Source organism: Neopelma chrysocephalum, unplaced genomic scaffold (genome assembly GCF_003984885.1).
Source record: "Neopelma chrysocephalum unplaced genomic scaffold, ASM398488v2 Primary Assembly neopelma1_66, whole genome shotgun sequence".
NCBI classification, from domain to species: domain Eukaryota; kingdom Metazoa; phylum Chordata; class Aves; order Passeriformes; family Pipridae; genus Neopelma; species Neopelma chrysocephalum.
The window spans coordinates 10,676,684-10,700,485 of NW_020897725.1; the positions used below are offsets into that span (position 1 = coordinate 10,676,684).

The following is a 23,802-nucleotide window of genomic DNA, read 5'->3' on the forward strand; positions in this document are numbered from 1 at the left end:
TCTAATTTAACAGGTAACTGTACTTGGCAGGGTTCATCTCTTTCCTTTCCTTCTCTCTCCAGCATGCTCCCAACTGCTTCCCTTTCACTGGCACTTACATTCCTCTGACCATTTGGTGGGTTAATTTCAGGAACTAAATTAATTAATTTTTAAGAACATATGTCTCCCTTCAACTGACAGGGAGAGACATTTGCAAAGAAAAAAGGACAGGGAAAAAAAAAAGCACTTGTGACTGAAGTTAACCTTTCAGAATAACTTCCTGACTGAGATATATCACAGTTATAGGAAACTTGACATAACCATCAGGGTCCTGGAAAAGGACCAAAGTCCTTAGGGAAAAGTCAAGTACCTCAGAATGGGATGGAAAATGTTTTATGCTCAGCAAGCAGGCCCACCTAAAGTTAGTCAGCAGAAAATGGTTGGTACATAAATGTTTATAGAAGATGAATTTAAAGCAGGAAATATCTGCAGTCATGGTCCATTGACCAGAACACTCCCCAAAGCTTGTTGCTTATGACCTTCCTTCAGGCTCCAAATAGCAAAAATAAGGAAGAAAAGCGATGTTCAGGCTCCCTTAGCCCTACACTTCAGAGGGCACTGTGACATTCAGCTATGCAATTTTACAGAGAGGGGTACTCTGCTTTTCTATTGCTGAAACTGCTGTTTTTTCAAGAAAATAATCCAGACACACTGCTGTGTTCTTGTACCACTCTCGACATTCCTGCAAGTTGCATACATTACTTGCTATTGGATAGCAGGATTGCAAATCCATGGAGCTGGGAAATATGATAGATTAAAGGATCATTAGGTCATGGAAGTAGTGACATTTCTCTGAGTCTGATAAGCATGCAAACATCTGCCCTAGAATGAAGGAACACATTACTAAAAAACAAGTTTTGAACTCCTTTAAATAAATACTAATGATTGATCTACTTCAGTGTTTTGCAGTTCTCTTGACAATGCCTTGAATTGCTACACTTATGTGCAGGCTGATCCTGAGGTCAGAATCAGCTATATTTCAAGAACGGCACTACGAGTACATTCATCACTTTAGCCATCAAAAAGCAAAATTATGTATTTTCATTCACAAAAAATCCTTTTCGAAAGATAAGTCCAGAGCAAAACCACATACTTAAGAAAGAAAAATTATTTGTTCAAAATGTATCATCTCTTTAAGATGACTTGTTTCATTTTCTTAGATATCTCATCCTCCAAAATGTAAACCATCATTGAAAAGACTGCTTTCCTTTCTGCTTTATGGTGCTTACTAAGAATGGCTGCAGTGTACTCCTTCTGGAAGCAAAATGATCTGTCAGATAATGCAAGATGTTGCACATGAAAACAGTATGATGTTTTCAATAAGAAATATGCTTATTGTCAAGATAAAGCATTACATTAAAGTGCATATTTTCATAAATATAAAACACTGGCTTTTTCTGGAAAATAAACTAGTATAATTTCTAGTTACTGAATATAACATTTCACAATTCATTACATCAAGACTTATCACAGTGAGAACCAACACAAAATCTAGAAATAAAACCATACTACAGTTTATTAAAATAAACCAGATCTCTAATTTAAATACTTCCTAGAGACATTAACAATCTTCAAAACTCTTTTCAAGACATATTTCAGATAAAAGGGGTGATTTAAAATTAATTCTCTTCAATTTTCAAGTACATAAACTCATCTATAGTACAAAAGACTGGCAAACTTTCAGAGAAAAACAAAGGGAGAAATGAACAGTGATGTACGGGATTTGCTTTCCTACCTCACTAGAACATTTTAAGGTATGTATTAGATTTGTTCTCTCAAGGACTGACAATCAAAAAAACCCAATAACGTTTGGTTTATATTGCAACATACAGATATTTTTGGAAGTAAAGACACTAATTACAAATTGTCCATGAACAAAATAACCCTATCTCAAAAGTCTGAATATAAAGTCAAAATTTCCAAAATATTAAAATGTTCATGTACCATTATTGTCACCAAACAGGAAAATGTGCCAGCTTTAAACTGTTTTCGAAAGTTCCATATATTTCTTAGCCACTTTAAGCATGATTTAAATAAGCATGCTTTTTGTTTCCTTACCTTGAAAGAGACATGTTGCTCCATATGACGTAGGAGCTGTGGTTTTTGGGCAGCTGTATAGTCACACACCGTACATTTAAACTGCTTTCCTGAAATGGGAATAGAAAATGGAATATTTTTTTCCTATTTAAGTTCAGAAAACTACTGGTTCTATTGTCTCATAAAGATGAATTCCAAAATGCTAAGAATGAACAATGAACAATACAAGAAGTCTGGCACTTACTCTGCAAAATTTTGGTTAAATAGAGCTAAGACCAGAGTATGGAAGAAAAAAGGCTCGAGTGTCATCTTTAAATTATAAGCACTAAATAATCTAGATTCTCCTGGGATAGTCACTTGGGAAAGAAGAAAGAGAATTGTTATAGCGCAGTCTAAGTAGAAGAAAAAATCCATTATTTACAACTGCAGGCACAGCTACTTTGCTGTTTGTAAAGCACATTTGGAAATCCTTAAAACACAGATGTTTGATCACATTTACACGGTTTTAGCTACTTCTGTCCCAAGCACTGAATTGTTATGATTCAAATGCATTTTCCCTTCAGAGCACTCTCTCTCACAAATCTTTTTTTTCCGCTTTATTTTAAATTAACAGAATTTCCTTCCTTTTATTTTCTGGGTTTCATACTCCCTTTCTTCATATTTTGCCTTTAAGATTCTATTAGTCCTGTTACCTCCAGCCAAATTACAAGGTGTATTAATTACGGAAGGACTTCATTTCTGAATTAAACATCCTGTCTGGCAAACTGCATTTGTCATAAGAATATGCTAAAAACTACTCCAAAAGCAAAAGAGCCAAAAAGAACAATGAAGAAGTAAAATAGAGAATATTCTCTATTATCATAAAGAGATTGGGTTTCTTTAGATTCTGGATCTTGCTGAAAAAATTACAAGCATTTTATAATAAGTGTGAAAATTTCTATAAAACACAGCTAAAAAACCCTTGAGACATTTTCTGATATCTAAATAAAATAATGAAAAACTGTTTATTTATTTATTCTGGTTTATTTCTAACCGCAAACAGTAACAACCCTGGACTACAGAATTGTTTTCTATCATGTCACTCTTGAGAAGTCTGTCTTCAGGAGAAGAATAAATCAGACAGAAAACTGCTTTATATTCCGCTGGTTAAATTGACCTTGCAGGGCTGGTATTTGAACAAAAATTGCCTGGATTCGTAAGTCAGGAAGACAAGACTCATAAACAGCAAAAACATCTTTCAAATTCATTTATTTCTGAAGTAACTGAAGAACCCAAGACGTGTGCTGGTAAGAACTTCTGCAGTGCTGTCACTACGGAAAGGGACACTGGGCAAAGAGAAACTGTCAGCATTCAAGGGGCTGAAAGTCCCCTGGCAAACCACAAGCACCACATTCCTGGTTCAGGGTTTCAGCCTGACCTAGCAGTAATTTATAAGAGAACATCATTCCTTGCATGCAATAAAACATTTAAAACCAACTTTGCACCTATAAAACCAAATCCAGACACGGTGAGCTCCTGCTCGACCACAGTGCTACTCTTGACAGTGCCAAATTTCAAAGCTGCCTCAGCTGAATTGCACCAATTACTTACACACATACACATTTTGTTCTAGAAATAGAACAGGTGAAAACAAATTCAGCTTTCATTGCTGAATTTCACTATTTGAACATGCCAGATGGTGAAAACAAAACAGAAAGGTTTTGAAATTTAATACCATGCAGTGATTTTTTTTTTACAGAAAGAGACCTTTTTATTTTTTTTTATAGTCTGATCGTGCTTGAAATTTCCTTTTCATTCAAATACAACAACCTGCCTCCTTCTCACAGCCAGGAATCAGCTGAGGACTGCATTTGATAAGTAAAATCTTGATTCTTGCATAGGAAGTTTAGACATTCTGTGCCACACCTGCTTGTTACTGACCAAGTTATTTCAAAATATTGAAAAGTACTTTTTGAATAATGAGTCATTTATTAACTTACAGTAATTCTGCAGTAACTTTGCTAATAGAACAATACCTATATGCTTCCTGTAACATGTATTTGTTGATGTAAAAGGGATTGTCCGTTTCACTGATACATACATATGCAAGTATAAATAAGTATCTGTGACACAGAAACCTCACATACATTCTAAAGATGTAACAGAGCACTGTGCACTCTCTGGGAAAGGATAATGCTAATAAATATGTAGTTTTTAAAAAAATAATTTAAATGAAATGGTCAATAAAGAGTAGAATGAGTTTTCACACAGTTAGGTGAGTAACAAAGATCAAATCATAATGAAGGTCTGTAAAATTTATCTGCTAAATCATTTACTTCAATTTGACAATCACATAATAATAAGGTATTGTTGTGTTCTAAATTTAGACACAAAATATGATATTTTTCTGGATGTGCATCTTATTTTTTTCAGTTATCATCACAGAAATATTGAAATTACAGGCCAAATGATGTGCTGCATGTGAGACTGTAGAGAATACATGCCCAGGCTTGTCACTGGCTGATTACACATGGGGACACAGGCCCTGAGTCTACTGGGCTGCTGGATTTGACAACAGAGTTCTAACAATGTTCTCATAGAAGAAGTAGTAAGAGACTGAACCACAGAACTATTTGTATTTTCAAATTTCTATTGAAATAAAAATTCTCTGTAAGAACATGAAGAAATATAAAGCCAACAGAAATTTAAGAAAAAAAACAAGTATTTCAGAGACATCTGTCTTTCACAGAAATTAATTTTGTAAAGTTTTGAATTGTTTCCCAAATGGTGTCTCCTGGAAATAAACAAAACTTGTAAATCACACTTGGTGTTCAACTGAAAAACATTTGTTAATAAGGCCCTGTAGTACAGCCAGTATATAATGTCTCAAAATAAATCTAATAAACATCCACCTACCATCAGCAGTATGAAGGAGTTTATGGCTCTTCAAAGTGCCTTTTGATTTGAACTTTTTCCCACACATATCACAGAGGTGTGTTTTCTCAGTGCTGTGACGATTCATGTGGGCTTTCAAGTTACTCTTGCTGCGTGTGGCGTACTCACAGAGAGAGCACTTGAAGGGTTTGACACCTAAACATGAAAGAATGTACCATGAAACAACCAGGCTGTACCTTTCGACAAGAGGGTGGACATTTCCTTGAAAGAAATTTCAGATCATGTGAGCAACATAGACAACGAGGTCACCATTTCAAAATTTGGATATCCACATTTAACAAATTTCATCTGTAGCTTCTGTGTAAATGATACCAAGCTCTTGACAGCATCACTTAACTTGCTTAGAGAAAGGAAGAGTTCTTTTAGAATCATATATTGCCCTATTGAAGTCAGTACTAAGTTTAGCCAAGCAAACATTATTATTTGGGCTTTGGTGTGTCTATCCTTCATTTAGAAGTAGAATCCAGACTGCCTAAATTGATGCCTAGCTGGTGTATTTATGTCCCTCTAAGAGTCTTCAGATCACCACCATTCTGTGTTTACTCCAATAAACAATGAAGAAAGCTGTTTTAAGGAGGACAGTTTCATTAGGTACTTAGTTTGTTAGCAGAAGTTAAATGTGTGAAGCTGTGTTTTATTGTTAATTAATATCAGATTTGCTAATGTCTCATGCAGTGGTATCCCTTATGTAAGTGCATCTTATCAGGTATCCCTCAACAAGATGCAAGCATTAAAAATGCATCTTCTCTCAAACTGTCTGAAGCACACAGAGCGACACTCAGAATGTCATTTAACAGAAGTTCTATAAGAACAAAGTAAATCCTTCAAAGAAAAGTTGAATAAATCTGAACTGGCAGAGTAATTCAACAGTTTCATGAGGCTCTGGCAGTTTTAGATTGATATTCGTGACCTTAAAACTAGATTTACAAGCATGAGGAATTATAGTCTGCTTTAAGCAGGTTTGATTGCACACTTTGATTCGGGAGTAAATTTCTATTCACCTCCTTCTCCCGACAGTCAGATGAGATGGGTTCCAAGCTTTCCTGTCAGAATACAAAAACTCTGTCTATGGAATACACAAGGAATTGCCCTAACTTACATTCTGTATTACCCAAATTCTTAATGGGATAAAGGGCATTGGAGAGGACCCTCCTATGGTACACAGGGAGGTAAACTCACAGTTAAATCCTGCTGAACTACCTATATAGGAACAAACACTTTGGAACCAAGACACCAGTTTGAGAGTACCAAATCCCATTATGCCCTTCATGCAGTGGGGTGGCTAAAGAACCCAAAAGCATAGACATCTGTTCCATATATTATTAACGTGACTAAAGACCACATAAGTGGTTTTCAACCTATTATAAAAATACACAGACTGGGTACACACAGGATTCTACTGGGCAGAGATTTTTAAGTTCAAGGGATTTTTAACCAGTGTTGCCACATTACTGGAATTTCTCCCTAAAAAGTCACAGATGTGATCAGCATTATCTTATGAGTTTTTGATCAATGTCTCTGTCTGTGTCAGTTAGCTGTCATGATCTGCATGATTGAATTAAAATATAGAATTTATATGTATACATCAAAGCCACTGGATTCCAATTGGTTTACTAATAGATTTCCAGACCATGTATTTTTGGGCAAATGTGAAAGGAGCAGCAGTGACTCATAAGAAGATAGAGAAAAAATAGTTTAGGGATGTTCAGAAAAAATTGCATGAGAATATTATTAATTTCATAAAACATTTAAGCTGTCTATTCATGTTATGAGTATGCAGTTTCATATGTGGTCCAGAAGGCATTAAACTAATTAATTAACCTCTAATGTGGCTTAAAGTGTTTGAGTCAGGTATAGAAATAAATCTGAATCCTTTTTTTACGTCAGCGAAGCTTCAGTGGAATATGAGACTCATTATATGCCCAAAAGCTTAAACCCAGAGTTTTACCTTCATGAGCCCAAATATGACGTTGAAGGTCTGATCCATTCTTCATAAAATAAAAATCACAGTAGGGACATTTCACAGCTCGTTTTCCAATAAGTCCTTTCAGCTGAACTCTTCTGCCAAGAATCTCAGAAATAGTATTCATTGAAACCTCTGAGAGAAATGCAAAAGGTAATAAGAACCAGAAGTACATGAGGGAATTTGTTCTCTAAGTAATATTGAAGAGCTAGATCCTGAATCACTCCAACTTTTTAAAAGCTCTGTTTCCCCTACTGCCACTCAAAACGGACTTGGGCAAAGAGCACAAGGACCTTTTTTCCTTTAGGCCTCCTAGGATGCTCTGTCCTTTCTCTTCTGATCTGCGAACTCACTGTCCTCACTGCCTGTTTTAAAAAAAATAACATTTTAAATATTTAAAAAAATGGAGTTGCACCACTGGCTTAGAAATCATTTTCTGACTATGAACCTTCCCCATAAATTAACTGGCACTTTTTTCTTCAATATTTTCAAAAGCTGTATTCAAGATTTCACCCCAGATTTCCAGATGTCAAGGATCTGAAGACAATTTACTTCAGCCACAGCTATAATGATCAGAATGCTGATAATCAGATACTTTAAAGGAAAAAACCACTCATGGAATAAATGTGATTGGAAGAAACCTCTAAGGTCACCTGCTCCAAGCAAGGTCAACTTTAGAGTTCCAACTTCAAAGTTACAGTAAGTTGCTTGGAGTCATATCCAGTCCTGTTCTGAACATATCCAAGGGTGCAGATTCTACAGCCTTTCTTGGCCAATTCCAGTGTTTAAGCACCTTAACAGTCAAAATTGTTTTCCTAATTCTAATCAGAATCTCCTTCCTTCAACTCACATCCCTTCACAGTACAGCTTTAAGAAGATTCTGGCTCTGTCTTCTTTTTAATTAGATTGCTGGAGACAGCAATTAAGATTCCTCTCCTGGCCTTTGCTCATTCAGGCTAAACACAACTCTAAGCTTTTCCTTCATATATGATCTAATGTTTTGGTTGTCACAGTGAAAAAGTTCAAAATAATTTAGTTTAAATTAAAAGTGTCCCAAATATGCATAATGAAAACACTGCCAAATGCTTTAAAAAAGTAAATCAAATTGCTCATTGAAGTCAGATGAATGAAATGCTATCTCCTGACTTAATGAAAGTACAGAACTCATGCAATCTAAACATTAAGACAGGAAAACTGGTGACTTATTATGCCCCAGATCTTATAAATTTGAAAGTTACAGTCTAAACTTAGATTTTTACCAAAAATGAACTTTCAAACCTAGTCTCCTGATGATTGGCCTCAGAATGGAATCAAAAATCCTGCCTGAACTCATATGCCCAAGGAAAACAACCTCAAAAGGTAACTACAAAAGTCCACAAACTGAGCAGAGATAGGCTGTAAAGTACCCAAAAAAGAAAAATACAGACACAAGTCTGAACCCGCATCTGCCTTCCATGGCTTAGATCCTTCATTGATGACTGCAGGCTAGGATGTCTGCTCAGTGGGGATCTATGAAAGCTGGTGCCTCTTATGTCTCAGAACTATTAAGTAATATCATATTAAATCAGACAGTGGATGAAAGGTAGATAATTCTGAGAGCTGGGACCAGAATCCAATTCTCCTCCTTCACTGCTGAATACTCTAATCTTTGGGCAATAAAGCCAAGCTCTTATCTCTTTGGTTTGAAATACTGCTCTGCCAAAGTCTACAGAGATTTTCCCTTCATGGGACCAAAATTGAACTCCTCTGCAAATGCAGCAGAGGAAGGAATGCTGTTTGGTTTCATACTTTCTACTTGATAGAACAGAAGAGACAAGGGAGGGGTCATGCTGAATGAGACTAAGAAAGGAAGGAAAGGGGAGTTCTAAAAATAGCATTTTAATGATAAATACAAGAGGGTTTCAGTTTAAATTAATTTTTGATATGTCATTTTAAATTCAATTCATTTTAACAGCACCCATTTTTCCTTTCACCTTAATACTTCTTCATTTACGTTTTTGAAAACAATTGCACTTGTTCCACTGCAGTATTTAATAGCTTGTACCATCAGACCCCTCACATTTATTTGGCTTGTAATTAAGTATGTTGTACAAATAAAGGATTTCCTCCTGATTACAAGAAGACAATTCACAGAAAAAAAGATTTGTGCGTTAATTCTCGTCCATATATTAAAACAGGGTTGTTGCATAACTACTGCATAGGCATATCTTAGATGTAGTATTTATTCAGTACCATGGAGATATATCTAATAAATCCGGTATTTTGCCTTTAAGCTCTATTTGCCTGTGATATATGAATGAAAAATGAGGAAACAAAATAAGAGGCTGTGCAGATTTTCTTTTTTAACCTTCCCTCTGTTATAACACAGAGTTCAAAAGAACCCACTTGGATCAAAAAATTTACACTATATTTTAGAGGGAATCAGATACCAAATGAATTCTTCCAAAGTATTTAAATGCTTGAGTTTTGTATTTCAGGGTTCCAGAGTTAACTGGTAGTTCTGGACCTCAGACACAGCATACACAGAATTCAGCAGAAAATGGACCAGTGCAGGCTAATGGGAACCTGTAAGGCACAGTACATAACGTCCTGCTAGTCCACACATCCTGTTATTTAGGGAGGTCTCCTATGCTCCCTGGCTGAGGTAGCACAAAGGCTTAATAGGCACAGCTCTTGAGATTCTATTTCTATGCTTACTGGTGATATACCTCCTGACTACAGTATAGCTCAGAAGCCTTTTCTCATCTCAATTTGCTGCATCAGACATGTCCGTTGACGTCCGACAACGCCCTCCAACCACACTGCTGTGGAGTGGTCTGCAAATAGAGAGGTTTAGTAACTAAAGAGCTGAAGTGGGAGTTAGTCTGAAATTAAAGTGAAGGAAATTGTTTAAAACACGGGTCTAGCACTATCTAGTGGCAGTAAAAAGATAAGAAACTACTGCTTTACCTAGTACTTTGTACTTCTGGCAAAGGCAAGAAAAGTTACATCCTTTTAACAGGATTTTTCCTTCCCCAAACTCAGTTTGAGCATAGCCAGTATTTTTTTTTTTAATATCAAATTATGTCAGGTGATAAGTAACACTGTAGATGAGTTAATTAAAGTGTGTTGGCCATTGCAGTCACCTCTCCTTTCTCTGCAGTAGCAGTGGGTCTTTCTATCCAACATAACACAGTTACTGAGGAGGAAATCAGGGACACACCAATGTGGCTCTGCTGAGTTCACATCAGTCAGATTTAAATCAGTCCCTGCACCAGCACTTTGGCACTGGATTCCCAGGATCTGAGACAGGATTGTTTACTCGGGCACGGCACATTGACTTTCCACATTCCTGTTATGTTGTGCTTGCACTGATAAATCAGGGCACCAGAATGCAAGGAATAAACAGAGTTTGGATGGGCTGCAGTGGTTGGCTGGATCCAGCCAGGCTTGACAGCTCCAGCTTAATACTGGCCACACTACATCCCAGCTGGTTCTAGCAGGAGCCCTGAAGGAGACTCATCTGGCACTGGAGGTACAGCCCAGCCCCAAAGGACCTGAGCACACAGAGTCTGAATTCACCTAGGTCTTCTTTTGGAAATGAGCTCTTTGTCAGATGAAGTCAGATTTCTTAGCACAATTACCTGACATACTCCACAACACACACTCTCAAACAGTAACATTTTTCATTTTAAATTCTAACATCTGCAAACCCAACACAATTTTTACTCTAAACCAGTTAAATTAGACATAGACTCTTCTCTTTCTTAGGAATATAATTACATTTCACTACTCACTCTAAACCTTTATCCATTTATTGAAATAGACTGAGAAATTTCCCTTGATTTTTTCCTTACCAGGGTGATTTGTCTTGATGTGAGATTTTATAAGTCGATCTTCAGAAAATGACTTCTCACACACAGGACAGGAATAACTCTTTTTATCCTTAAGTGAGAAAGAAAGAGATTGCATTATCAGTCCACTGGTATAATCACTATAGTCATTATTCAGTAATACATGGTTCTCAACAAAGTTATAATTGAAGGTTCAGTTTTTAAGGAAAAAATGAAGGTATTTATAGTGAAATAAGTGAAGGAGAAATATTAAAGTACTCTAAGCATCATTAATCCTCATGAATAAAGGGCTCCAAGTTACGGCAGACAAGAATATGCACAATAAATGTAAGCATTATCCTCTGACTGACTCTGTAGAGAATCAAAAGTCGAAAGATCAAGTCACATAACAGAAGAAAACGCATTTGATATGAGCAGTAATATTCAGGGTTTTTTCTTTTTTTTTTTTCACAAGTCCACTCTTCTGAAACCTAAGGATCAGATCTTATTACTCTGAAGACATGCACCACTATGTGGATTTACAAAATGGCCTGAAATGGAGCAGCAAAGTTAGCAATGACAGATGCCATTACTTATTCAGTGTCTACATTTCTTACTACTTTATAAATATTCAGCATTTGATGTATTACCAATAAAGTCTTTTTCTACTATTTTCATTTAAAAACTTACAGATTACTCTGGATTTTCTCAGTGTCACTGATGTTATAACAGATTTAACACCATCAATCAAGTTTAATGGGAGAGTTTTGACTGCATTTCTTCCTATATGCAATTTTAGTATAATTGCAATTTTCCTGTTTTTACAAATGCATCTAACTCCACATAAAAATGTAGGACTTTTCTCCATTAACTGGTAAATTACCCAATTTAAAATAAACCACGCCACTTATTAAATAAATTGAAGAGGTTGATTTTTCCAGAAGTACCATCTGAGACAAAAGACTTGATGCTCAATCAAATGAATGGATCATCCAGTCACCTCTGCACTGAGGGGATTAACATATGAGGGGATCATCAAAACCACAAATGGAGGGAAGCCTACTTAGTCCTGACAGCTGGGCAGATAACCAGGTAACACATTACCTGGTGGGAGACGTGTACCTATCAAACTACCTATCAGCTCTGGTAAGCTGAAGCTACAGAACAGATATTTCACTACTTATTTGAGGAGAACAGAAGTACTTGAAGAGCATGGAAGGAAGATTACTGATCAAAAAGACAGACCCCTGTGTTATGAGAGAAAAATTTGGAGGTAACAGGAGAATAAGGGTCCTGGACTCTACCAGTTTCTGACCTTAGACCAAAGAGCATCTCTGAACAGTGAGGAAGAATGTACGAGGAGGTCATTATTTCTAGATACTGCCATTACACAGCTATAAATGGACATGTCTCTTAAAAGAAAAGCAAAATTGATGGGTTTCCATGGCATTGGAATATACACAGGCATTTGCACTCAGTGCATTATGTACCTCAGAAAAAGAAATCCCTATGTTGAAGTACCTACGAGTCAAACCCAGAAGTAGCTCTAGAACTCATGGGCTAAAATAGCAATACATACTCTACGACAGTAGGATATGGGATATGGAGCTCTCACTGCCATTAATATGGCAATGGCAGTCACAAGAAGAATCCTGCCTGAGCTGTTAGATCATTTGCTCCTGAGAGAAACTCTGCACTGGGGACAGGGAATAGCAGCTACTAAAGGATTACCACCCCGAGGACAGTATCCTGCTATGATAGAGTTGGGGCTGTCACCATTTGGAGCCCTGAGAAACCTAGGTTAAAAAAAAAAGGAATATCAGAGAACACTAGATGGTTTTTTGGAAGAAGAGATTCAAGGAGCCTATGATGCTGTCTAAACCTTGAAGAAGAGCTGTTAATTTGCAGAATTAGGGTCTCTCAAATGATATAACCAAAATCTGCTACCAATGATTTCAAATTTCTAACTGAACACATCACTCCAATGAAGACTGGTAGACTAATCCTAATAAACCTCCACAGTAATGTTTGCACCTTTTCAAAGATGGGGTTGCATAATCATATTCATAATTTGGCACACTTAAGAAAAACATAAGCACAGTATCATTTAGGGGGCTCTTTAGGGGGCAGCTGAAATTTTTTGACAGATCTCAGTCCGCTCCTCAAACTTGCTACATAACTAGTTGCAAAATATATAATAAATAAGGACAAAAACTAGTATATTTTTAATGTACAGTTGGGTGTTGCTGGTCTTTGATACTCACTGTATTAAGTGTGACCAGAACACTGAGACAAATACATCTTGCTGTTTCATAAAGTTAAATAAGAAAAAAAAATTCAACATTACACACACACACACACACACACACACACACACAACTTTAACTAAAATACTGTAATTGTGACAACTTTACATTCTTGCTAATACTCTCAGGGAAGGCAAGGCTATAAGCCTATGCCTTAAGGAAAATTCAAAATAATCAGTAAATGCAACAAAAGCTATAGAGCAACATAAAAGGACAGGCACCGAGAACACATCTTTCCACATGATGATTCTAACAAAATTTTTCAACAATGAAAAAATCCAAATTGCTTCTTTCAAGCAGTTAGAAAGTTATCTACACCAAGTTCTGCAGAAATGACCTTCAAAAGGGGTATCTTTTGCATAGGAACAGAGTATGCCCATGAGCACCGAGACTTCAAAGTATATCTGTCAAGCTCCAGTCTCTCACAGAGAGAGCACCCAGCTGGAGCCAGATCTTTCACTGCTGTTTATCCAGGCCAGTGCCACTGACTGTTGGAGTTTATGCTATTAGTTTTGAATGTTTAAGTGCACTTCTGTCGCTGCCCTGAGAGCTCATGTCAGTGCTGGTCCTTCAGTGTAATCCCATCACTCCCCAAACAGCCTTTAAGAAACCCTCTGTTGCAAACAAAGTATTTCAGAGCACCCAGGCCACAACAGAGCCTCAAAGGTCACCCCCACCGCAGCTGTAGCTCTTCAGAGTGCCCTGGTTGTAGGTGATGACAGAAGCACTTTGGAGGACTGAGGCTGAAGTTCCAGTAATACCTTAACCACATTCCCAGCATGCAGGTTTTCCTTTAGTAAGAATAAAAGTTATCTATTCTATGCCTTCATTACCTTTTAAATGCCTTTGAAGGTTTTTTTGAAGGACACAAGCAGAAACAAAGTACGGAAAGAGCTGGATCTTTGTTAGAGACCTGCTGCATAGTCAAATCACCTATTTCAATTTCAATTTCAAATTCAAAGTCACTTATACATTTTCCGAAATTTGCTTACTACCCTAATAATCAATTTGAGAAAATATAAGAAACTTTAAATAATTCCTAAATAAAGGCAGGTTTTTGACAGAAAGTACTGTTTGCATTCCACAAATCAGGTATTTAATTAGGTCCATAAATACACTTAAACCTAGCGAAAAAAATTAGTCTAATGATATCACAAATCTTGTTTATGCTGCTTTTTTATAAAATAAGGCCACTTACATAGGAATCACAATGTGTTTCTCTTTATATAAATGAATTAAAATTGTGCTAAGAAATCAGCTCTATTGCATTACCAATTTATAACGCTCTGAAGAGAATTTTAGGCATGTGTTTCAAGATAATTCAAAGGATAGGTGTACTAGTACACAATCACAAAAAGAAAAATTAAAAGCCTCTGTATATGTAGGGAGCCTGGAAAAAAGGAGGCTCAGGGGAGACCTTATCACTCGCTACAACTCTCCGAAAGGAGGTTGTAGCCAGGTGGGGGTTGGTCTCTTCTCTCAAGTTAACTAGCAACAGGACTAGAGGAAATGGCCTCCAGTTGTGCCTGGGGAAGTTTAGACTTGATATGAGGAAAACCTTCTTCACTTAAAGGGTGGTCAAATGCTGGAACAGGCTGCGCAGGGACATGGTTGAGTCACATTCCTGGAAGTGTTCAAAAATCTTGTGGATGTGGCACTCGGGGACATAGTTTAAGTGGTGAACAGGGTGCTTTTGGATTAACTGTTGGACTCAATGATCTTAGAGGTTTTTACCAACATAAAGGACCCTTTGATAAAACCAACAGACCCCTATGAAATTTATTTAATTAATCAAACTACTAAATATATCCTACACTGCAAAACACCAGAAAACACAGCAGCTTTTCTATTGCACTCATCAGTAAAGAGACATTCTGATGACACAAATATCTTCTCTTATGAACATATATAGAATAATATAATCATAAATTACATGATCTAAATGGCAATTCTGCCACTAATTTCAAAAGAGAGTGTATGGAGTCCTGACTGTTTGGTTATCAGTTTCATTAATAGTGTAAAATTAAGATCATGCCCCTAATTAGCAGCCCAAATTAGATAATTATGTTCTAGAAATCAACAACCCATTCCCTTCCTTTCCAGCAGCAGCAGTGACATGATTTCATGAGCAGGAGATAATACAAAGCTTTACTAAATATTGGTACTCCCAAAGCATTTCCAGGAAAAGTTCTCACAACTCAATTAACACAACATTTCACTGTATAATTTGTAGAGGAATAGAGAGACAAAGCCTGCACCCACATCTACTCACATAAACAGAAATTTAATTTCTAAGACCTGTGGGATCAGAATTAGACCTCTGAGTACATCCGGAAATCTTCACCACAGCTGTCATGATGTTCAAATCAAAACCTTCACAAAAGATTCCTGAATTAAGCCGATGTCCTACTAAAATGCAACTTAGCTAAAAGGATCTGATGTACCCAGGAGGTGGCTATGTACACATGTGAAGGAAGATACAGAAAAATGTGCAAATGGTTAGACAGACTTTTATGAAGTCTGACAAGCAGCAGAAGTCACAGCTCACAAAATGACAAGCACCTGCATACAGTACTTGAGCATATTTTCATGAAATATCCACTATTAAAAACATATGCCTCACTGACATTCAGTATGGAAGTGAGGACAAGGGTAAAAGCCATTTTCCAACTGAGAGCCAGGTCATTAGATCATACATGTCTTTGTTATCTCCTTGCCTTTCCAGTACCTTGCATTCTTGACTACACAGTGGCACAGCTCCAGAGGCAAGGGTAACACAGCCAGACCAGTGACAGTCTGAAAATTAATGCTCCTCAGGAAGGGGAAATAAGCAATCAGAGCTTAAGTGTCTCACTTCCTACACACACGAAAGGTCAGCAGCATATTGGAATATATAAGCATCCTTCCAAAGACAAGAGTCATCGGCATCCCGAAACGTGCACGAAAGGAAAGGCAGGCACCAAAGAACAAGTGCTGGTTCTGGGTCTGAACTAGAGTTTTACAGAGGTGCTTGTCTTGCAGTATCAATTACATACAGAGATTTAAAATATTTTCAGAGACAAACCTCTCTGATGTTCACCTGCTCAGCATAGTTTGTATTGTAAAACCCACTGGAGGAACCAACTCTGATACCTCCATCAGCATTGTTTAGTTCCACACCCAGCCCCTAATGGTCCCAGAGAGCTCATCCATAACTGTAAATTATTCCGAGTATTTTCAACTGCCCAGCCCTCTCCTAGGTGCCATGATATTGAAGTGATTGGCACATGTTATGGTTTGAACTTCTCAAGAACTCAGTAAATGCCAATAAATATTAAAAACCACTACACAAGCCCTAGGGGTAAAAGGTGAGTACTGAAAATAAGGGAATATATGAAAAGTTTTGGGTTTGAATCAAACCAATCCTCAATTCCCAGGCTTCAGAAGTAAAAATCTTCCCTGTAACAACAATGTGTATCAAGTACAGAGGCAAGAGGCAGCACATACACACTCTTCATCATCATCTGCCAGGGCATAAACAATCCCAAATGCAGTGCAAGACTTGGATGATGCACAGAGAGTAAGATGGGTGGCTATACAGTGAGTGACAAGGATGAAGGGATAGCTGCTTTTCCATACCCATAATTTATCCTCTTCATCAAACAATGCAGGGATCCAGCTAAAATGCAGCCAGCAACAAGGTAACGAAGGGTACACATCCATACAAGGAACTGAACTTTGGTTCAGGGGGTACCTTTGGTCTCCAGGGAAGTTTTAACTTTAATATTTATTAAGAATTGATTTTGTAAACTAAAATTAAGATTAGAGTTCCACATTTAACCCTGCACAGCTTGTTAATGTACTATAATTTGGAGTAAGTAGTTCTATTCAGTGAGATATACATGAAGTAAATATACCAAGCAGTGGGCACAAAGGCCAATATTGAGAAGGGCCAAATTTAGTTACTGAGTAAATTTTAATATATGAATTTTTCAATCCATTTAAATAAATATATTTGACAGTAAGCATCAGTAAGCATGCTTCTGAAAGATCTTGCTGCCACACTGGTTTTAATTATGAAATGCATTATCTCAGTTCTATTTAGTATCATGAAAATGATCCTCCTGGTGGGAGCTGCTGGACATTCATCACACTTGAAAAACAGGAACTTACATAAGGAGAGCTAAGTGTAGGCTCTTTTGTCTTAAGAAACCACTTACACAGATTTCTGCCATCAGATGGGCATCATAAACATAAGACATTCAAAAACAGCCAAAAAGAATGTCTATCACGTGAATTTTCTGCACCTTTCATAACAAATTCAGATTCTGTTTAAAATAGCTACAGAAACAGAGGACACGGGGGAAAAAACATGTTCCTTTTTGCGTCAACTGTTCTGTTTTCTTTTTTAAAGCTCTCCTGAAGTAACTGCTTAAGAAGAGTAGAAGACTAAGTGTTCTGTTCCAAATACCTTTAAAGTAACTTCAGCTGTTGAAAATACTGGCCAAGAGCCTACCTGTTGACTGCAGAGGAAGACCTGAAACCACTAGGCACTGTATGTAAACACCTTTTTTAAGTAGCTACGCACAAATTGTCCACATCTGGGGAAAAACTAGCATGAATCCTTAATTCAAGCATCATATTCTTGTAAAAAGAAGTGTAAGAGCAATATTTATCACACTGCTTAGAGTTGTGAGGCTGCTTTCTCACAGAATAATACCACACAATCACAGAATATTCTGAGTTGGAAGGCACCCACAAGGATCATCAAGTCCAGCTCCTAAGCGACTGGCCTGTAAGAACTTGTCATATGTGGTGCATTCTATCATGGATGCACAAGATTTATTTACAAGAAAATGCCAACAAAACCTGTAATGTTGTGTAAAGAATGAAGAAAGGCCCATCTTTGTGAATATTTCCTTGTCCTTAAAGGACAGAAGAGTGAGTGCTGCAATTAAATAACTGCCATTTTCTCTTCTGCTGGAATAAGCAAAGAAATAAATTCAAGAGAAGGGTAAATTGCCTTTTGGAAGTATTTTACTGCATCAATAATTCAAGCCTCACATTGCAAGGATGCAGTTCATGACAACTTTCTGACATTATCAGTCAAGAAAATTTAATTACAAACAGTACCATTGTCAAACATTTTTTGAAATCCTAAACAGTGTTTTATTCAATAGCAGTACCTTCATGTATAACCACATGAGGTAATATGGGCCACCTCTGCACTCCTGATGGCCTTCAGGAAAGACTCGAGTCAAAAGTGAACGAAAGTTTTCATGGTGGGAGAGTAGGCACCTGCCAAATACCCTTTTCTAAAGGTCAATTTGGAACAGGAAGGAATTTTCCAGTGTTCATACACTGTGTGAGTGTGTGCACATTACAACCTCCCTGGGTACTCACAAGCCTAGAATGTCCCAGATCAACTAGACCTTGCAAGCACATAGGATCCTGTCATGCGGTAGGAAAAGAAGTCTGTGGTGTGCAGACCCGTTCTGACAAAAGCTTAACCCATTTGGGACACTCATGCAAAACAATAAAACAGCAAGAAGAAGCTTGGCAATACTGATGTAAGAAAATAATTGTTTTCTTTAATCTTCCAAGAAAAGCATGTGTATATAATTTCACTTCTAAAAAAGCATCTTAACTAAGGGTGAAGAATAAAAACCTTATTCCTTAGTTTTATAATATTTCTTATTCTGAATACCGTAATATTTTTTAAAACATACTTTTGAAACCAAGGAAAGCAGGGTTCATGTAGAAAACATTTTTCCTCAAAAGATCATTCATGTAATAATGTTGGATCAGAGCAAGATCACTAAGCAGTGTCTCACACAACGAGGGCTTGCAGTCAAGCATGCAGCCCCTTGGATAGTCTCAAAGAAAACACATAACAGGGAATGTAGAGGAAGTAGACCAGACTCGTTTTTAGTACATGGCATTCAGAGCTAGAAGGATTTCTAAACAAGAGAGGAGCCTTTAAAATGTGATTTCTTTGTCTTTGTAAATACAACAGAAAATGGTAGATGTTCAACTGCAACTAGCTGTAGCTACTAGGGAAAAAAAATTCTTTTCAACAACTTCTTCTGTCTATAGTAAATTAACTTCTTCTGTCTATAGTAAGTAAAAGAGGAACATATTTTCATTGTACTACAGTCATCTGTTTATGAAGGAATGGAACTCAGCTCCACGGAAGGAAGTAACGTAACAATAGTACGTGACCTTATTTTATTCTCTCAAAACCCAAAGAATCTGACAATAGTGGGAAAACCAAAGGGAGAAAATGGATACAGACATACTTGACTGGAAATGACTATGAGAAGGACCAAACATCTACTTGCTGTAACTCCTGTATTCCCAGAAGTATGCAGAGAGCACACAGATAAGAACCCTTAGCTATGTCTTCGAATATTACCACACAATTCCAAACACGATGACGACACCGAATTTGGACAAACAAACCATTTGGTTCATTACTTACCAGATCTGTGTGAACTTTAAGGTGTGCCTGGAGCTTGTATTTATCTGGGGTAGAGTAGTCACAATGTTCTGTGGGACATTTCAGCAGAATATTACTGTGTTTCTGGATGACGTGACGCTTAAGGCAGTTTTTGGTGATGGAGGAGTAATTGCACTGGGAGCAGTAATATAAATGTTCTCGAGTATGTGTACGAACATGCATGTCATAATGCACTTGGTACCAAAATAACTTGCCTGAAAATAAAATTAGACATGAAGAAAGTAATTTCTAAACAACTGTTAGTGAAAATTACAATAAATACACAATTTTCTTTCAGGGCCAAACACACTGTTTGAATTCTGTCCCTTTTGTCTTTAATGAAAACTTGTCTAAAGACCCTTCGCTACTGAAAATATATTTACAAAACCCAGTTTTGTCTAAAAAGATTGTGTTATATGTCCTGAAACAGCCTAACAAGGGCAACTTTAACATATATCAATGATCTTTTCCCTAAAGAAAAAGTTCCTTACACCTGTTCTCCTATACAAAGGATCTGAATGCAACTGTACACTAAAAAAGACTGTCAAAATATTTTTTGTTACTTCCTTTCATGTTACTCCTTCCTAAAAGCCTTTCTGACGTAATAGCACCAAAAAATGCAGAGCAATTCATCTGAGGTACAGTGTTATAGTGTTTAAAAAATTTGTTTTTTCAGACTTTGATTCCTTTCCCTTTTCAAGAATGAAGAGTACAACATAAATCCTAAATTGTTTCCTTTCCAGTTATGTAAACACAAACATTTTCAGTGAGAATAAATCTGAATGGTGTATTATTCCCACTTCCATGAATTAAAAAAAACCACAATTACAATCAGAATGGTCTTGATCTGATACCATAATTGAAATTTTTTATCTCGAAGAACCTGGTTCAAAACAAGTCACAAAAATATGCCAGTATATATGTGCCTATTCTACAGAATTTATATTACTACAGATCCTCCTATACTATATGAAAAAGACTCTGAACCTTACACTAAGCTGATAATGAAGCTTAAGCATTAAAACATGGACTGACTAATGCTGATCCCATGCCTAAATCTGCTGTGCTTGGACCCAGTGAAAGTTATGACCTGGGGAGAGGCATTTGGACAGAAATAATCTAATTCTATCAAATTTGACATGAACAGAAAATTGAGCCTTGTAAATCATTGCTTTGCTATATTCCACTAGTGGTTTTTTTGACGAGATTTGACTCATTTCACACTATTTATACAGCAAAAAGTAAATCTCACTGGACCCCAGAACCATACTGAACTACAAAATTAATACTGCTGAAAAGATACACAAATATATCAAACACTGTAAGCCAGAGGAGAAGGAAAAAGATGGCTCACTACATAACATTTCAAAAAACCCCAAACAAACATAATTCCACTGCTCCTTACCGCAATATTCACATTCTAAGTCTCCATAAACCTTCCTTATCCTCTCACACAACTCTGTGTTCATTTGTCTCTTCTGCAAGCTATCCAAGATCTGCATGAAGGCAACAGATCCAGTCCCACCGTTGGATGTAGCTGTGTTGGAAGAAGCTGCCTGTGGGCTGGTGGCTGCTCCAGCTTCTGGTGCTGGCAAAGGGTCTGTGGATTCTGTCGAGTTCTGAATTGGAGGATTGCTTTTTTCTGATTCACTAGAAGGAACAGACTGAGGTCTCTCTTCAGAGACTGGAAGGTTCTCAGTCGCTGCATTGTTCTGACTCGAATTTAAACTTTTGTCTTCAGACAGTAAAAGATGAATTTCTTCACCCTGCTCATTTACAGAACTGCAGTGATTAACTTCCTCTTCATTTGGAGGAGAAACCTTTAAATCCTCAGGACAAGCAGTACCATTTTTCAGCAGAAAGCAATCTGATGCTACACAGGGCTGAACGTTTGGGACTGCTATCTCTGTTGTCTGACACAGTGTCTCTGTTACATTCTTCATCAGAGGGTTTTCAAATTCTAAGGAAAGGACTGTATCAACTTTTACATCCCCATTATGTTGGCCATTATGGCTGATATCTGCAGCTGTCGATTCACCTTCACCAGCAGGTGGCTGTGGTGTGTTAACAGCATCGGTACCTGTGACAGTCGATTCACCTGCAGTTTGTGTTTGCTGTTCACCAAGGGCTTCTGGCTGGATGTCCCCTCCTGGCTCAAGCAGGCAGAAGCTTTGGTTGATAGAGCTGTTAAAAACAGAATCCTCCTGTAGATCCGCGTGAACGTCTTTGATGTGAGCACGGAGTCTCACAGAACTGACAAACTTCTTCAGGCACACAGAGCACACATACACAAAGGGGTGCTTCCGAATGTGAAGCTCAAGAGCTTGGTATTTAGTGGCTCCGTGACCACAGAGCTCACAAGCAAAGGGCCTTTCATCCCCATGAACAAGCATGTGACGGTCTCGATCAAGCTCGTTTTTGAATTTGCGCTCACAAATGTGGCAATCATACAGAAGTTGCCTTTTGCCCTCTCGTGTCATCAAGCGAAGCTCATCAAAAACATCTTTCACCTTTTTGTCTTGGAGGTCATGAGTTTCCTTGATGTGCTTGATCAAATTTTTGACATCCGAGTATTTCTTCTTGCAGAAGCGACAATGCTGCTTAATTTTCTTATGAACCCTTTCGATGTGGACTTTGAGGTGGCCTTTGCTGAGGCAAGTGAACGTACAATAATCACAGCTGAACTTCTCTCCAGTGTGTTTCCGCATGTGAACATTCAGGTTGGCTTTGATAGCACTGGCATAACTGCAGGAAGGACACTTGTAAGGCTTCTCATTTGTATGAATCCTCAAATGTGCTTGGAGGGAGTGTTTAAATTTGAATACCTTGTTACAGTATTCACATGTAAAAATCTTCAGTTGAGTTGGGCCCAACCTAAAAAGAAAAAACAAGCCAGTTATATTTACAATATTGAAACTTGATGACATAATGAGTCAAAATTCCCTAAATATTCATAATGGACAGAAATGTTTAGGGTTATTTTAAATGTATTCTCCACGAGCATTTTAAATTATACAACTTACACACAAATTATTTTCAGCTGTTCCTTTATTTAAAGGGCTCAGAAAAATATTTCAGTTTCATGAAAATGGATGGGGAAGCATTTAATTCATATTCTGCATGAACACAAATAAAAGAACTTCAAAAGTACCTGCTTGATTTCATTGCCTGTTCATATGGGGTTTGCTGAATAGAATATTCTTGATATCCTTTTCGTTGTGACGGCTCTTGAACTGTTGTCTCTGGAGTTGTGGGTTCACTTTCCTGGGGAGCAGCCTCAACAGGAACAATTTTCGTGGCTCCTATAAGGAAAACAAAGAAATGGTCATTAAAACTCATACTAAAATGTGCATTGTTTATAATACACAAGTGTAAACAAAACATTAAACTCTGTAATCATTAGTTCAACTATTTTAGTTTCTGTTAAATTCCTGTGCATAAAATGATGGATACGCTTTGAGAAGACATCAGTACTTACATTACAGATCTGCTTAAATAATGTGACAGGACTGACGGTTTTGAGGGTTACTTATGGTGCTTGATGCCTGTTATCATGAGATCCTACACTCAAATATTTCTACCTTTAAAAGATTGTAACTTTCCAAAATGAAATTTACATTCTTCTGTTTCTGCCTCATACCACATCCTTCGAAAACTTCTGCCAAATTGCTTAATCAGTTCCACAAATAAGGTCGGGTAAAACACAGTTTAGTCTATACTTAAAAGTCTTCATATCTTTTCTTTAAACTCCTTATATTTGGGGCATATTGCCATCCCCTCAGAATAAAAGAGTATGTTGGAAACAGGCTCCCTAGGGAAGTGGTCATGGCCCCAAGCCTGCCAGAGTTCAAGGACCATTTGGGCAACGCTCCCAGGCATATGGTGGGATTCTTGGGGCTGTCCCATGCAGTGCCAGGAGTTGTACTCAATGATTCTTGTGGCTTCCAACTCAGGATATTCTATGATTCTGTGTTCCATGTGCACTTCTCAATCTCCACTAGGAGTAGGAGTAAAGGGGCTCTACTGAAAGCATCACAATCAGATTCCCAAAGATATTATTTATACAATATATAGGCAATATTAACATAAAGTCTCTGAAACAACAGTGGGAGTTACGCAACAAAAGGTGTGAAAGACTGAGGGACATTAAGTGGAGGAAAGTGGTGCTATAGACTAAAAAAGGGAGAAAGATGGAGATTCCGTGGGTTCTTCACAGTGATTTAAAGTGGGAAA

The 23,802-nt window shown here is 37.3% G+C and overlaps 1 protein-coding gene across 4 annotated transcripts in view; it reads right to left on the reverse strand.

The window, feature by feature from the left end:
- The window catches only part of ZFAT (zinc finger and AT-hook domain containing), a 127,028-nt gene that overhangs the window by 23,232 nt on the left and 79,994 nt on the right, over window positions 1-23,802 (reverse strand). For all 4 annotated transcript variants that reach the window (XM_027684561.1, XM_027684563.1, XM_027684560.1 and 1 more), the window contains 7 exons: window positions 22,721-22,871; window positions 20,975-22,443; window positions 19,552-19,784; window positions 10,810-10,897; window positions 6,959-7,108; window positions 4,972-5,145; window positions 2,098-2,186 (listed from right to left, as the gene is read on the reverse strand). In XM_027684561.1, the coding sequence (XP_027540362.1) occupies window positions 2,098-2,186; window positions 4,972-5,145; window positions 6,959-7,108; window positions 10,810-10,897; window positions 19,552-19,784; window positions 20,975-22,443; window positions 22,721-22,871 (2,354 nt within the window). The remainder of the gene's footprint in view (window positions 1-2,097; window positions 2,187-4,971; window positions 5,146-6,958; window positions 7,109-10,809; window positions 10,898-19,551; window positions 19,785-20,974; window positions 22,444-22,720; window positions 22,872-23,802) is intronic.